This window comes from Callithrix jacchus, chromosome 2 (assembly GCF_049354715.1).
Source record: "Callithrix jacchus isolate 240 chromosome 2, calJac240_pri, whole genome shotgun sequence".
NCBI classification, from domain to species: domain Eukaryota; kingdom Metazoa; phylum Chordata; class Mammalia; order Primates; family Cebidae; genus Callithrix; species Callithrix jacchus.
The window spans coordinates 100317505-100335110 of NC_133503.1; the positions used below are offsets into that span (position 1 = coordinate 100317505).

Sequence of the window (17606 nt, forward strand, 5' to 3'; positions counted from 1 at the left end):
TTAATGCTTCTTCTCTATTTTAAAGACTAAAACTTTCCCATGAGCATTCTGCCTTTTTTTAAAGTAGAGTTCCCGGACATGAAATAATTCTCCCATGCAATATTTTACAAAAAGTAACTAAAATGAATAATCAGTCTCTTAAAAGTATATACCTTTTTTACCCCTGAAGGCAAGCCCTTCTTTTTGTTTATTACAGTTTCATACTGCACAAGTACTATCCCTGAATGGCACATAAATTGATAAAATGAGAACACTAAAACATAATGACACATAAAAGGAATACATTAATGTTAAAAGTCAGAGAATAATGTCTCAAAAATTTGAGAAGTGGGCTCTACCAGACTCTCATTAAAAGACTCTAGGCCTAAGGAACTAGGAACCTGTTTTTTGAAGTGCAAATTTTACCTGGGTCATTATGGGAATGAGGCACCACAAAGACTTGAAGGGGTTCAGTGTCCCATTCATTAGATTCATAAGTAATGTCAAATCCTTGCTTCCAAACTCCACCATCTGGATTGTCAAAAGAAATTAGACTATAAACATCCAACATCTAAAAATGTAAAAGAAAAAAAATTAAAGTTTAACCATTATTAATTTAAATCTAATGTTGGTAAATATTTGCTCAAAATTATTCACTACTATACTTTGCATATATATTTTTTAAAATAAAACTATTTCTGTAGACATTAATTGAGGAGCTCAGAGTAGAAAATATTTCATCACCATTCGAAGGCTTGAAATGCTCTTTTTGCTACAAAACTATCCTGATAAGTAATCCCCTCCCATCTTCTTCTAATAAAAAATAAGTTCATTAAATTCCTTCTCATACTTTACTTCCAAAACAATTGAATAGAAACTTATAGGAAAAAAAAAAAAAACTAGAAAAAAATTTCTGATTAAACTTGATTATGACCAGATATTTCAGCATTTTCAAATATAGTACTGGATATGTGACATTTTACTTTGAGCTGTCTTTATTTTATAGTAAATCTCATGTATCTTAAATATCTATGCTTGAATGAAAATAGATCTATCTATAGCTATTCTTCCATGTAGCATATGTTACATCTACCTATTTTATCCTAGAAGTAAAATTACCCGCAGGGTCAACTAGGCATAATCATCTAAAAACGGAGGAAATTTTTAAAATTGAGATTTAGCTTTTATTTATCCTAATGTTTTCTAGCTTTTCAATGCAGTATTCCTTCTAGCTAATAATGTTTGGATGCAAAGATAAAAACAGTGGGAGAAAAAAAAAACTCAAACTACTTTCATTCTTCATAGTGTCTATAATATTAAATGTAACAATACGACCAAACAACCTTTTGTAAAATTTAAATTATGTTAAAACTAGACTGCAAAAATCATATCCTAATATATAAATGAGTTACAAAAAATTTTTAAAGGTCAAATTACATAACAATACAAAGTATTTTAAGGCAAAAACATTTCTCTGCCTATGGACTATATGACTTTAATAAATAAAATCTTCCCAAGATGAGCTGATGAATCTTTGGAAACCAGCTGGTCAGGAGGATGTGTTAGCAGTCTCTGTTTCTTCCTTCAGTCCTGCAACTCTCCCAGTACTCTCCTGACTTGCTCTGCCTGACTTCCATGGTGGCTCTGCAACTCCTTTCTGTCCAGCCCAGATTTAGACCACACACAATAAAAATAATTTTTTCTTTTTTTTTTTGCTGTTCCCTTATCATGGATGACAACAAGTCTAGGTACTTAAGAAGTACTTAACAACAACAAAAACTGAATAAAGCCAAGTCTCACAGAAACAGCTATCCCTGTAAGCACAGGATTCTGAGCCTATCAGAATCTGGCTACACTCCAGGTGATGAGGTTGCAGGTGCAAGACCTGGCCAGCTCCACTGTCCCCAGCTTACAGCTTGGCCTGTGAGCCATGACCTCAAGATCGTATCATGTTCTCTGCCCTCAGCAGTTAGTGAAAACAAGGCCAGAAGTCAACTAATTTTGTCCAACTTTAAAATATTTACCCCTTAGGATCCTTCCACCAAAGTCCAGTTTCTGGTCTAAGGCACAAGGTTAAACACAGCCTTCCCCTAATTTGCAGAGCCAGTATGAGTGAAACACTCTGAGTTTAAGAAAGGCAGAAGTCCTTTCTGATGCTGGTTTTCAACTCTATTACCCTCTATAATAGTGCTGTCCAAGAGAAATATAATACAAGCCAAATTTTTATTTTTCTAGTAAAATGAAGCAGTTGAAATTAATTTTAATAACATTTCATTAACTCAGTATACACAAAATATTATCTTAACATACAAGCAATATATAAATGAATTAAGATATTTTGCACACTAAGTCTGAAACATTGTGTGTGTATATTACACTTACAGCACTTCCGAAGCCACATTAGTCACATCTCCAGTGCTCAGTAGCCACATATGGAAAGGGGCTTCCATACTGGAAAGCACAGCTCTAGAATATTTCCCTTCCCCCTTGCAAAATGGTATTAAGAAAAAAAAAAAACCTAACCTTACAATGTACAAAATCTATAATGTATAACTGATATATAATAAAAGCAGGACTTTTCTTGTATTCTCCAAAAGAAGGTAAAAAAATATCTCTGGCAAAATGTAAACCTCTAAAGGTTTTCAACTATTATAGAAAATAAGAGCTGCAAAGAATACAAAAAGACTGTATTCACGCAAGTATGAAATAATAAGATAAACTAAGAAAACAAAATTATGGAATTTTATCACTAAAAAGAACATTAATGTCTTTTTAGTGTGTGATTAATGTGATTAATCAAAGTACTTGACAAAAAGAGAAACTAGAATCCAAAGAATTTAAGCAACTTACCAAGTCAGAACAGACATAAGGTCAAATCTTAAAAAGAACAAAAAAAAAAAGGCCCAGTGATTATTAATAAATGTATACATTACCTGCACATCTGAATTGTGACTTCCACTTTGTGAAGTAAACAGACAGTCTGCAGGGTCAACTGCGAGGGATAACTGTGAGGGCAGAAGATGTGAGCCAGCACCTTGGCTGAAATTGCTTTGTGAACTTTTCGGACCATCTTCCACAGACTCACTCAAGTTGATGACTGAGTCTCTAATATTTGAGATGATCTCATTATTCTCAGCTAGCAAACGCTCCAAATGGTCAATTTTTTCTTGCAACATTGAGAGCTGGCCCTACAATAAAAAAGAAAAAGGCAGCTATATGAAACACTAATATAGATCTGCTGAGGCATACACTTTTTTTTTTTTTAATTATGTGGTTGCATATGAGGGCAGCCACTCACCCTTCACTTTCCACTTTTATAAGTGGGATCGCAGAAAGCATGAACAGCAGGCAGGGTTGAAACACCAATTTATAGCAGAAAATCTTCTTCATGGCTGCAATCTTTGCCTATCATATTTTAAGACATGCAACATAAAGACCAAATATATTTTGGGATATATTTTTATTCTCCCCAAACTCAGTCCTAAAAGATCTCTGGGTCTCTGGAGTCACTAAGTACAACAGCATTTATATTCAGGTATGAAATTTTTAATTTAAGTATAATTGACTGGAATTACTCACAAGGGTCAAAAAAGTATGAACTTGAAAAAGATCATTCCATCTCAATACATTAACACTAGTGGATAATCCTAAATAAGAAATATCATCTATGGAAAAATCAATTAGTCAAATCAGCCACAAGCATGAATATGTCCCAAGTAACCACACCCTAAGTCATTCAGTCTGCTTTTGCTATACTGTGTGTCTTAATTTTTTTCACTGATCGTCACCATAAGAGGCTTGCCATCTCTGTAACATAAACCTTGTTCTACAAAATAATACCTTACCTTATGAGAGCAAGGACAATCTCTACCTTGTTCACCCCTATATCCTGGGTTCCAAGTACACAGTAGGTACTCATGTATTTTTCAGATGGCCCTCATATTTCTGAAACTCAACAATAATTCCTTAGTGAATGGCCACTGTGTCAGACACATATGCCAAGAAGAAAGACATGCATAAGATATGGGCCCTCGTCTTTGAACACACAAAGTAATGTTATAACTAGCAAAAGCCTCAAAAAGCCCATAGTAAGGTTTTCAAAAACTAACTATATGCCTGGTGAACAAACAACTCTGGATACTCATTACCAAGAAATAACAAAAAGGCAAAAGGAAAGAAGGAAGAAGGGAAAAGAGAAAAGAGAAAACATCCAAATTCCTAAAAGTAGGGGACTGGTCAAATGACAGATTCATTATCATGGAAGGGACATCAGCCACTGAAAATTTAGAAATATAAATTTTTAAAAAATAGAAATGTAAGGAAAGGTATTTTCAGAAGATAAAGTGGCAAAAAGGCAGTTTAAAAATAATACGTATAGCATGATATGCTTTAGGAAAAAATATGGAAGGCCATATGACACACAAGATATAAGGGTTATACTCACAGATTATTGGTCAGTTCAACAAGGGGAAGGGAAGAAGTTAAGAGATTGAGATCTACCAAGAAAAGGCCAATCATCTGAACAAACTATACCAGAATTGGCAGAAGTCTGAAGAGACTGGGCAAGAGATCATGGAATAAGAAAAAAGTAGCCAAAATTAGCAGCAAATCACCAGGGGTGGCAGGGGTTGGGGGCAATACAACACTAAGGGTGGATTATCTACAGCCCTGATGTTGGAGAGGAAAGGAGCACAAAACAGCCACATACCTCCTCAGACCTGAAAGATTCTCTCGCAGGTCTCTCTATGTAGAAGCACGTAACAGAAAGAGCCCCCTACACAACAAAACTGTAGTCCTTTAAAGGCAACTGTCACCTCTAAGATGGGGTGTGACGATATGTCACCACAAGATAGAACACTAAAGGCTGTTTATCAGCATATACAGAGATAAGAAGCACAAAGTTTTAGCACAGATCTCATCCTGCAAGACAAGCCCCAAAGTACTAGTGAAAGGCAAGAGAGGAAGCACACATCACTTTTACAACTGGAAAATAGCAAAGGAAAAGAAACAGGAGACGAATGCAACACTAGTTCAGGGCTCAAATACAGAATCTAGTTGACCATGTAGATTCCAGACCTGTAAAGTATTGTGCAGTATCGTCCTATAAACCTTTACACCCTTCCTTATAAGTGCACATCAACATTGATTTTGAGTCATTTTCCATGAAAAGACCAAAGGGAATCCCTTGGCATAACTCAAAGTTCAACCCAAAGAAACTAAAAATATTTGAGTCAGGTACACAGTTGATGAATTTGTATATACAATTTTCCTAAATACATATTCTATCAAAGGCTGTATGAAACAGGGGAAATGCTTTTCTTTACTTATTATCACAACAGCATAGACTGCAGCTTTTGAAATCCTTTCTGATAGATTCTGCTGAATATTTCCAATACTGAAGAAACAAATCTACTTCAGTGATGCAATTTCTACCACAGTAGGTAATGGTAAATCAAGTTCTTCTTATTCCAAGCAGAATTAGAACATGTTGATTCATCTTGCCAGCAGTATAGCTACACATCTCCATAAAATAAAACATTACCTTAGTCTAAAATGCCATCATCTCAGAGCTTTTAAAGATACCATATTTTGGCTGGGCAGCGTGGCTCACGCCTATAATCCCAGCACTTTGGTAGGCTGAGGTAGGTGAATCACCTAGTCAGAAGTTCCAGATCAGCCTGCCAACATGGTAAAACCTCGTCTCTACTAAAAATAAAAAAATTAGCCAGGTGTGGTGGCACAGACCTGTAGTCCCAGATACTCAAAAGGCTGATACAGGAGAATCACTTGAACCTAGGAGGCAGAGGTCACAGTGAGCCAAGATCACATCCCACTGCACTCCAGTCTGGGCAAGAGAGCAAGACTCTGTCTCCAAATATATATATATATATATCTCACATTTTATCTTATACTTGCAGTATTATTATACTACAAGCTTAATACGTGAGTGCCCACATTTCTCCAGATCTTTCTGTACTTTGAGGAAAAGATCATTTTAGAGATACGTTCACAGCAAAACTGCCTATAGTTCAACAAGTATACACTGAATGAGAAGATGACCCTTCCTGGTAATATTTTTATTATGGCCTTGGTCCTATAAGCCATGGATAAGAGTATTATTCAAAATAAACATCAGAGGAAGCATTTCATGAAAAAAGGATCCTATAGACATTAAAGATGACTTTCAATCTCATTTAGCTTTAAAGATATCATTAATCATCAGTACCTGGAATTCTGTACTGAATTAAGTACATGGAGAAAATTACAGCCTAGGGATATGTGCACACAATGGTGTAAAGCACATCATTTTTAAAAATTATATTATGCAGTAAAATAAAGTCTCCCTCCAAACAGCTGAAATTCTTGAAATAAACATACCTCATAAGCAAATTCTGTACATGTGACAGAGAAGAGTGGAATGACCTTAAAAGGATGCACTTGTAGTCTGCATTAAAGAAACAGAAATCATAGATAATGCTTCAATTATGCTGAGAAGTCAAAGAATACTGATAGTAACATTGAAAAAGACAATTCTGTAGGGCAAGAAAATCACTTGTGAGAAAACTACTTTATTCTTTGATTTGCTAATCAGTTCTACAGGGAGGCCCTAGCATTGCACCGCTGAGGAGTGGGGAAGGAAGTCATGATATTTGATTTACTCCACTTTTAGTGAAAGAGAAAAACCGAGCAAAAAATTACATATCAAAGACCTTTGAAAGAACAAATTCAGAGTCCATTACAAGGTGGAACAGCATCAGTAACCACTCAGTCCTATGAACAAAATCAATCAATGTATATCCACAACTAAATCCGTAAATGTATTACACAAATATCTACCTCAAGCAGGACACTACCTGCTGGGTCTTGGCCTCACCGTCATCCCTCAAGCATGGTTGAATCTGTGTATCTTCTCCTGCCTTCCTGGAAAGTGTGTGCCTTTCCTTCTCCCTGCTTCAAAGGCCAACCCTCTGCTGAGCAACAATCCCACCTATCTCAACTGCTCCAAGGCTTTGTTCTCTGTTCTTTTGATTAAACCCTCTCAATATTGTTCCATCAAGCTCCACTTTTAATAGCAACTCATTCTCAGTAATATAACATGCTCTATTAGATAAAACTATATGAAATTGCCATTCTCATAGGTAAAACATAGTCAAATATCACCGATTTCATCAGGTTCAACTTAATATTATTATATGTTACGTACATCTAAAAAAGTCAAACTCCTTGCTTCCCACCCTTTCTGTCCTTAACACCAAGTGACAGTTAATTTGGGGTTCAACTTGACTAAAGAATATCCAGATAGCTGGTCAAACACTGATTATTCTCAGAGCTTCAGCAGGCACTGAGCTCATCGCTCATCCTTTATCTACTGAAAGTGAAACCCAGGTGGTTTGACAATCGATTAGAATTATTGAGCTGCCCCAGGTGTATCTGTGAGAGTGTTTCCAGAGAAGATAGTGTGTGAGTCAGTGGACTGAGTGGAGAAGATGTGCCCTAAATGTGGCAGTCACTATCCAATCAAATGGGAGCCCAGACGGAACAAAAAGGCAGAGAAAGGGCAAATTCTCACCCTCTCTCTCTGAGAGCCTGACCACTCTTCCTCTCCAGCCCTGGATGTCAGAACTTCAGGTTCTCCAGCCTTTAAACTCAGGACTCACACCAGTGGTACCTGGGCTCTTGAGCCTTCTGCCTTAGACTGAGAGTTCCACTACTGGCTTCTATCGTTCTGAGACCTTTTGACTTAGACTAAATCCTGCTAACAACTTATCTGGTTCTCCAGCTTCCTGATGCAGATGGTCTATAGTGGAACTTCTCAGTCTCCATAATCAAATAAGCCAATTCTCTTAATAACTCCCTTTTCGTGTGTGTGTGTGTGTGTGTGTGTGTGTGTGTGCGTGTGTGTGTTTGCGCGCACGCGCACCTGTCCTATCAGTTCTGTCTTTCTGGAGAACCTGAATAAAACACTTTACATTCCCCTCCAGGGCCCCACCCACTTCATGTACCAGGTTTATCAAGAGTCTCTCTCTACTCTTTATCCTCCTTCCTTACAAACTCCCATTCATTCATCTGCCCATTACAATCAGCATCTGCTCACAACTGCACCAAAACTGACCTTGTGAAGTCCCCAAAGACTCCCATGTTTCAAGCCTGATGAAAAGCACTCTGCCCTTACTTCATCTAACATCTCAGGGAGTATTAAGCACAGTGGAGCACTCCTTCCCTCTGGAAACATTTTCTTTACTCATTTCCTGTACAACATGCCCTAGGTTTTCCTCCTGCCAGCTGTTTATGAGTCTCCTTTGCTGGTTCCTTATCTTCCAACCTCTAAATGTTAGAGCACCTCAAGGTTAGCTCCTTGAGTAAATACCCCTCTATACTCTCTTACATGATCTCATCCACTCCATGATTTAAATTCCATGATGTCTCCCATATTTATATCTCCTGCTGGAACCTCTCCTCTGAAAAACAGACCCATATATTCAAATGCCTACCTGATGTCTCAAATTGGCTTTCAAACTTAAGTTCAAAAACCATCCTCCCCCAAAAGCCACCTACAGTCCTCAGATCTCCAGTAAGGGGCTTTAATCTCTAGTTAAGCACCCTTAAAATCAAAACATTGTATACCAGTCAGTAAAGACTGAGTATCTCTTTCTCTCTACTTAGCTTCACCTTGATCTTATCTCCATTCCAAGCCAGCTCCTCCCCACCCTAAGACCTTTGTACAGTCTCCCTTTACATAATGCGTTAACTCTCATGCCAAATGTCACCTCTGCATAGCCTTCTAAAACAGTCTCCTCAATTTACTGTCTCAACTTATGTGTTGTTTCTTCTATAGTGTTATTGTTTCCTCCACAGTGGTATTACAATTATCTATTTTATTCACGTATTGCTTCCCTCTTTTCCTCACTAAATGGATCCCTATATTGACAAGAGGCACCATAGCTATTTTACTCAAGTACTGTACCCGATGCCTACCTAGCTGACACGCGCAGAATCTCCGATATTTACTGGGAGAAAAAAAAGATGGAAAGAAAGAAAAATGGTGTGTAACATTTTTTTCTAAGTAGTCAATGTTATATTTTGGCATATAAACCCACACCAAAAATAATACAAATAAAACACATTAACCATTTCGAAAGAAAGAAAATCCAAAAAAGTCTTCACTGTATCCCAAAAAGTAGGTAAGAATGAGAAGGAAAGCGCTAATTAATAGAGTGGTTTTCATGGCCTGTTTGGGAAATAATATAGAATGGAACCCACATTTGGTCACAGGATGACACTTACAACCTGGTGAATAGGGTACAATATGTGGTTCCCTTTCTAGAGCAAAGATTATGGATTCTATATAGTCCAATCAAAAGATTTCCATTTTCACTACCATCAGTAACCTGGCTCAAGAGACTATTGTTTTCACCTCATGCGGTGAGTGAAGGGAGTTTGGAAAAAAGACCTCAAGATAATTCTGGACTAGTTCCTATCATGGTAGTGACTAAGATCTGCACTCAACCAAATCAAGTTTCTAGTTATAAGAGCTTTAGAAGATATATTATGTTTATAATATACCCACCAATAGTAGCATTCAAAAGAAACAAAGCTTTACCCCAATGTGAATGTATGTATCTGAAATTTATGATCTATACCACCTTTCATTTATGTTTTTTTCCCTTCAAATCTAATTGTTAGATTCAGCATATCACTCCAACACATCAAGTTCTTTCTGGACCCTGATTGTGTCATCAGATGTGCCCACCATGTAAGAGCAAAGATTACCTTTATTTTTAATGACTTCCTTCACAGATAAAGGTAAAAGCAATTCAGCTTAATGACTAAGCACATGGGCTCCAGCTCAGGCTATCTAGCTTCCAATACTAGTTCTGGCACTTACTGGCCTTGTAATCTTAGGGAAGTAACTTAATCCTGGGCCTCAGTTTCCTTATGGGCAAAATGCAGATGCTAATACCCATTGCTTGGAATGACTATGAAACAATTTAGGATAGGATCTGCCAACAAGTAAGCACTGAATTAGGTATTACTGCAGCTGCTGCCACAAAACAAAAGCATGGCTTTTTTATTTCATAGCATGGCTATGAAACAATTTAGGCTATGAAGAAATGGCTATGAAACAATTTACTGCCAACAAGTAAGCACTGAAGAAGGCATTACTGCAGCTGCTGCTACAAAATAAAAGCATGGCTTTTGAAAAATCACTTTGAAGGGTACTACAACATGTACCTCCAGACAGTATGCATCATAATTAAGAACAGACTCTGATGCCAACCAAAATTTGAATTTTGGCACCACTACTTAATGGCTATGTAATTTGGGGCAAGTTCAAAGCTACATAACTTCTCTGTGCCACAGTTTCCTCATCTATAAAATGGGGAGAAGTAATACCTAATTCATAGGGTTGTCATGAGGATTAGTTAGCATATGCACATAAATTTAAAGAGTGCCTGGTGCAGTAAGCAGAATTCCCTGTCCTAATCCCTGAAGTCTGTGAATACCTCACCTTACATGACAAAAGGAATTTCACTGATGTGATTAATTTTAAGGCTTTGGAGATAGGAAGAAAACCCTAGATATCTGAGTAGGCCCAATGTAATCATAAGGGAAAAGAGGAAAATGGAAGAGTCAGGCCAGAAAGGGAGATTTGAGGACACAAGAAATCACAACGATGCTATTGCTGGAAGGGGGCCTTGAGCCAAGGAATGCACTCAGCCTCCAGAAGCTGGAAAAGGCAGGGAAACAGATTCTCCCCTGGAGCCTCCAGAAGGAATACAGTTCTACAGACATCTTTATTTTAGTCAGTAGGGCTTTTTTCAGACTTCTGACCTACAGAACTGTAAGACAACACATTTTTCTTGTTTTATGCCACTAAGTTTGTCGTGATTTGTTATGGCAGCAACAGGAAGCTAACATACCTGGCAAAGAGTTGGCCCTATAAAGCTTATAAAATATTCTTATGCTTAGTCCTTCTTACAGAAAGCCTTGCCCAAATCTCCATCATCAGAGCTGGAGAGGCATGACTCTAAGGAGCTGTGAGCCCAAGAAATGGAGAGTGAGGCCATGCAACCTCATAAGTTGTCACCCAGGGGCATGATTTGGTCTAACAAGGCTCTACATCTAACTTTGAATAAATGAGTAAAAGTCAGAGTTACCCTTCATGGTTAAAAGTAATTTTCAGAAAAAGCAGCATCAACATCTTTATCTTAGACTGAGTTTTAGAGTCAATCAATTAAAAAGCTTTAAGCCATTCTGCAGCCACAGTGGGGCAAGTGGAGTAAGAGGCCAGGTGAAAGCCATGATAGCTTGGACAGGCAGGGAAGAAACATGAAAGAACTATAAGAAAGATGAGCTAGGAATGGGAGGGGCAGGAAAGAAAAAAAAAATGGCCTTTCAGTTTTGTGCTGAGGCAAGAGGGAGGCTTATGGGTGGCATTTCAGAGAATCAGGGCCACAAGCCAGTTCATTGGGGAGGAGATGGAGGGGCAAATGTTATATCCTGCAGCTATTAGATACCTGAATGGTAGTGTCAGTGGACATGCAAGTCTGGAATTCAGGAGAGAAGTCAGGGCTAAATATATAAACTTGAGTGGCCAGAATAAATATGAATTTCAAGCAATAGGAACAAATGGGATTACCTAGAGAAAGCACACAGATCTGCCTTTTATGATTTAAAATGGCTCACCAGGCGATTCTCACACATCCCCAGTTAAGAACCTCCGCATTACAGCTAAATATAGAAACTGCAATTTGGTAAAAGAGAGTCTGTATTTCTAGCAGGGATATCATCATTATTGCTGCAGTCCCTGGTCAGTAAGTTACTATTCAATCTCTACAGAAAAACCCTGCCTTTAGTCAGATCTCTGAAACTTAACAGGAAGGCTTTTGGGTTTGATAAAATGACAGGTAACCCTCTTAGTGCCCATTCCACCCCTTAAGATGTGTAGTACTGAGGCCAAAAAGAGTGTGAACTGGGGCTGTGCCCACAATTTTGTATGTGCCTCCACCTGTCCATCAACAAGCCACAAGCCAGTTAAAAATTACCTTTTAATAGTATTTTCCAGACCCAGAGCTTAACATGCCTGAATTTCTTCCAAATTGTGGAATTTGTCTTTGTGCAACCACTTGTCCATTCAAAGAAATAAATGCCTTCATGATGTGAGCATAAAAAATACGTAGTTACAGAATACCTTAACAAATCACAGGAGCAATACACTCTTTCCTCAGGCAAATCATTTTTCATAAACCTCACATCTGCATAGGTATGACAGTAAGAGAGGCTGCTCAGATGCAGGTAAGAGTGCCAAGCCCAACATCACTTGCTCTGGCAAGACACTCAAGGGACTCATAACTGCAGGTGGGCAACCAACTTAGTAGCTGCCAGAATCACAACACAGGATCCAAGCCTTGACCTCGAATAACAGCATCTCATTCTCTCACCAGCCTCCTCCAAAAATGTGGTCAGGACTCCAGTTGCTGACGTTTTCTACAAGTTCCAGGAGGCAGCATCAGCTCCACCCTGTGAGTTTCCAGATGTATGTTTAGATTAGAACCATACAGCCCTATCTGCACCAGCCCAATATGGCTGCACAGAAATTACCTCCTGTTTAGACAACATTTCAGACACCAAGCTATTATATAAAATAAGACTATGCAAAACAGATACCCATTTAAAAATGACTGGAAGAAGGGTGTATAAGTAGGGCAAAGTGTGTAGATTATAACACTTTAATAAAATGCAGTTTTATTACTTACAAATCCATTTAATAACTGCAATTAGGTGCCACTAAACATATTAACTGTTGACTAATAGAACTCTGTTTAATTCAGCACTTCTCAACCTGTTCTATGGAACGGTAAGTTTTGCAGAATATTTTTAAAAAGCACACCAACTTTTCTTCTAAAACTTATTTTTAATTTATATTCTTATGCTTAGCATTCTGACAGAGTCTGCCAACAGTGTTTCCACCCAAGAACTTGCATGAAGGTTCATGTGATACACTTCAGACTGCAACAATTCTCAGGTAACCAGGGTCATGTTGTTACACATCATATAGGCAATGACTGCTGGTCTATGTTGGTAATCTGTCTTACGTTTTTTTGACAAATGCATATCTTTGTATACAAGGTTATTAGGCACTATCCATTTATACTACCTAAACTCATTTAACCATGTATTAATGTCATATATTGTATGGTAGGATACACTAACAAAAGTTCATCAATGTATTATAATTTTACTCAAGTAATTCTGAAAAAGAATTTTAACACAAAAAGAGAAAAATTGTCAGTAATCAACCTAAACAGTGTTGGCCTATTAAAATAAATGCAACTGACATGTCTAAGATCATTTTTCATACAGAAATTGTTTTGGAAAGCCTCTGAAGGCAGGGCAGTTTTAAGTAGATAATCAATCCCCCTTCAACTTTATTTATACTAATCATTTCCTGAATAAATCCCTTCTATTTCTTATTGACTAGAGACAGGTATTTAAGCAAGTTTCACCTGAATTTTTATAAATCCTGAATTTCCAAGCTATTCTTTATAAAAACACAACAGACTCTAAGTTTTACAAGTTCTTTCCTATTGCCTTCCTTTATAAAAATTCATCTGCACCAACTAGTCTACAAGGGCAAAGTGAGACACAGTAAATACCACAGAAGCAACAAATGCAGTAGTAAGACATAATATGTGACAATACAATAACAGCAAACCTCTAAATATCATACCATCGGCTATCAAAAATGAGTTAAGGATACAAATATCTGGACTTCTTCCCAAATCTCTTTGGTTTAAAACAATTACTGATTGGATCTTCTACCTAAAAGTCACAAGAAATATCCTATATCGACCAAGGATTCTACATGGCGCGGTAAGAATAACCCAGGATTGCAGCTCTCAGTGAACGCGCAGAGGGTGAGTCAAAGCCACATTTCCAGACGGATCTTTCTTGCCCACAGAACGGGGAAATTTCCAGGTGTAGGAGAGACACGGGACGCCAGCGCAGCTGTTTTGGCTGATGCGGCCGCTTTGGCCGGCGCCGCAGCACAGCGGCTCTCCGCAACACTCTGCACAAAAACACACTGGTCCGGGTGCCCTGTTAAACCGGCAATCTGAGACTTGGGAGGGCAGATTAGCATATCCATCTGATTAAACAGGACTTGGACAGTGAGCCAGACAAGGAGATTCCTGGGAAGCGGCGTTTCAGCCAGCGCAGTGGGTCACTGCACGGGAAATCACACAGATCCCGATGCCCTAACAGCAGGCGACTGAAATACCTGGGAGAGAGTCAACCATTCAATTTAAAAAAAAAAAAAAAAAAAGGTGCTCTGAGGCAGGGAGCCAGGTGAGCAGGCTCGGCGGGTTTCACACCCACAGGGACAAAGAAAACAGCGATTCGAAACGCTCCAGGTGGAGAGTTTCACTGCGAGCACAGCTGAACCCAGGACGGTGCAGCTCGGTGGGGGAGGGGCATCCGCCATTACCAAGGCAATCTGCCCCTACTGAGGTACACTCTCATTGCTGATACAGCCTGCCATTGCTGAGGCAACCCACCATAACAGAAAGGCGGACCCGAGGCAGCAGGGCGGAGCCCATGGAAGCAGGGTGGAGACCGCGGCAGAAGGGCAGAGCCCACAGCAACAGGGCGGACCCCAGGCCAGCAGAGCAGAGCCTCAGCAGGCAAATAGTGACTAGACTGTCCTGGCTGGGCAGGACAGTGCAACAGACACTCATAAAGAAAGTCCCAACCCCCCCCAGACAGAGCATCTGAGGAAAAAAAGGGGTTTTATGAGTTCTGCTGCAGCAGATTTAAATGTAGCAGCCTAACAGCCCTGAATGAACAACGGAGCTCACAGCTCAGCACTTCAGCTCCTATAAAGTACAGACTGTCTCCTCAAGCAGCTCCCTGACCACTGTATATCCAAAGAGTCACCACAAAAAGGACTGATCAGACAGACGTTTGGAGGGCATCATTCTGGGACAAAGATGGCAGAAGAAGAAACTGGTAGCATCCTCATGGTTCCGCAGCTGCTGCAGGTGTACCCCAGACAAGCAGGGCCTGGAGTGGACCTCAGCAGTCGTACAGTGGAGGAGCTAGACTGGTAGAAGGAAAACCAAGTAACAGAAATACTTCATCATCAATAATCTGGGCGTCCACTCAGAGACCCATTCAGGAAATCAGCAACCACTCAGATGACAGGTGGATAAATCCACAAAGATGGGAAGAATCCGGCGCAAAAAGGAGGAAAACACCCGAAACCAGAACACCTCGCCTCCTACAAAAAACCAAAACTCCTCACCAGCAAGGGAACAAAGCTGGACGAAGAATGACTGTGACGAAATGACGGAATTAGACTTCAGAAGGCGGGTAATGAGAAACTTTTGTGAGCTAAAAGAACATGTTTTAAATCAATGCAAAGAAACTAAGAACCTTGAAAAAAGATTCGAGGAAATGATAACAAGAATGGATAACTTAGAGAGGAATATGAATGAATTGAAGGAGCTGAAAAACACAACACGAGATCGTCGTGAAGCATGCACAAGTTTCAACAGCCGAATTGACCAAGCAGAATAAAGAATATCAGAAGTCGAAGATCAACTCAATGAACTACAACGAGAAACCAAGATTAGAGAAAAAAATACAAAAAGGAATGAACAAAGTCTCCAAGAAATGTGGGACTATGTGAAGAGACCTAACCTACATTTGATAGGTATACCAAAATGCGATGAAGAGAACGAATCCAAGCTGGAAAATACTCTTCAGGATATTATCCAAGAAAATTTCCCCAACCTAGCAAGGCAGGCCAATATTCAAGTCCAGGAAATACAGAGAACACCACAACGATATTCCACAAGAAGAGCAACCCCAAGGCACATAATCGTCAGATTCACCAGGGTTGAAATGAAGGAGAAAATACTAAGAGCAGCCAGAGAGAAAGGTCGGGTCACCCACAAAGGGAAGCCCATCAGACTCACACCAGATCTCTCGGCAGAAACTCGACAAGCCAGAAGAGAGTGGGGGACAATTTTCAACATCCTTAAAGAAAAGAACTTTCAACCCAGAATTTCATATCCAGCCAAACTGAGCTTCAGAAGTGAAGGAAAAATAAAATCCTTTGCAAACAAGCAAGGACTCAGAGATTTTATCACCACCAGGCCTGCTTTACAAGAGCTCCTGAAAGAGGCACTACACACAGAAAGGAACAACCAGTACTAGCCATTCCAAAAACACACTAAATGCTAAAGAGCATCAACAAAATGAAGAATCTACATCAACTAACAGGCAAAACAGCCAGCTAGCATCAAAATGACAGTATCAAATGCACACATAACAATATTAACCCTAAATGTAAATGGGTTAAATGGACGAATCAAAAGACACAGACTGGCAAATTGAACAAAAAACAAAACCCATCAGTGTGCTGTATCAGGAAACCCATCTCACATGCAAGGATACACAAAGGCTCAAAGTAAAGGGATGGAGGAAGATTTACCAAGCAAATGGAGAGCAAAAAAAAAGCAGGAGTTGCAATTCTCATCTCTGATAAAATAGACTTTAAAGCAACAAAGATCAAAAGAGACAAAGAAGGTCATTACATCATGGTAAAAGGATCGATACAACAAGAAGAGCTAATGATCCTAAACATATATGGACCCAATAAAGGAGCACCCAGATATATAAGGCAAGTTCTCAATGACTTACAAAGAGACTTAGACTCCCACACAATAATAGTGGGAGACTTTAACACTCCACTGTCAATATTAGACAGATCAACCAGACAGAAAATTAACAAGGATAACCAGGGCTTGAACTCAGACCTGGAACAAGCAAACCTGATAGACATTTACAGAACTCTCCACCCCAAATCCACAGAATACACATTCTTCTCAGCACCACATCACACCTACTCTAAAACTGACCACATAATTGGAAGTAAAGCACTCCTCAGCAAATGCAAAACAACTGAAATCATAACAAACAGTCTCTCAGACCATAGTGTGATCAAGTTAGAACTCAGAATTCAGAAACTAACCCAGAACCACACAGCTCCATGGAAACTGAACAACTGGCTCTTGAATGTTGACTGGGTAAACAATGAAATGAAGGCAGAAAGAAAGAAGTTCTTCGAAACCAACGAGAATGAAGACACAACATGCCAGAATCTCTGGGACACATTTAAAGCAGTCTCTAGAGGAAAATATATAGCAATAAGTGCGATATGGGAAGAGTGGAGAGATCCAAAATTGACACCCTATCGTCAAAATTGAAAGAGCTAGAGGAGCAAGATCAAAAAAACTCAAAACCTAGCAGAAGACAAGAAATAACTAAGATCAGAGCAGAACTGAAGGAGACAGAGACACAAAAAACCCTTCAAAAAAATCAATAAATCCAAGAGCTGGTTTTTTGAAAAGATCAACAAAATAGACAGACCACTAGCCAGATTGATAAAAAAGAAGAAGGAGAATAACCAAGTAGATGCAATAAAAACCGATAAAGGGGAAATCACCACAGATTCTACAGAATTTCAAACCATCATCAGAGAATATTACAAACAACTCTATGCACATAAACTAGTAAACCTGGAAGAAATGGATAAATTCCTGAACTCCTGTGTCCTCCCA

General features: G+C 39.0%; 1 protein-coding gene across 2 annotated transcripts in view; it reads right to left on the reverse strand.

Moving 5' to 3' along the window:
• Positions 1-17606, reverse strand: part of MAN2A1 (mannosidase alpha class 2A member 1) — a 189210-nt gene that overhangs the window by 155564 nt on the left and 16040 nt on the right. Inside the window, exons 2-3 of one of the 2 annotated variants that reach the window (XM_002806611.6) lie at positions 2913-3167; positions 406-550 (exon numbers count right to left, since the gene is read on the reverse strand). In XM_002806611.6, coding sequence (XP_002806657.2) covers positions 406-550; positions 2913-3167 — 400 coding nt within the window. Of the gene's footprint in view, positions 1-405; positions 551-2912; positions 3168-17606 lie in introns of those variants that run through there. The other variant, XM_035291114.3, reaches the window with a different exon arrangement.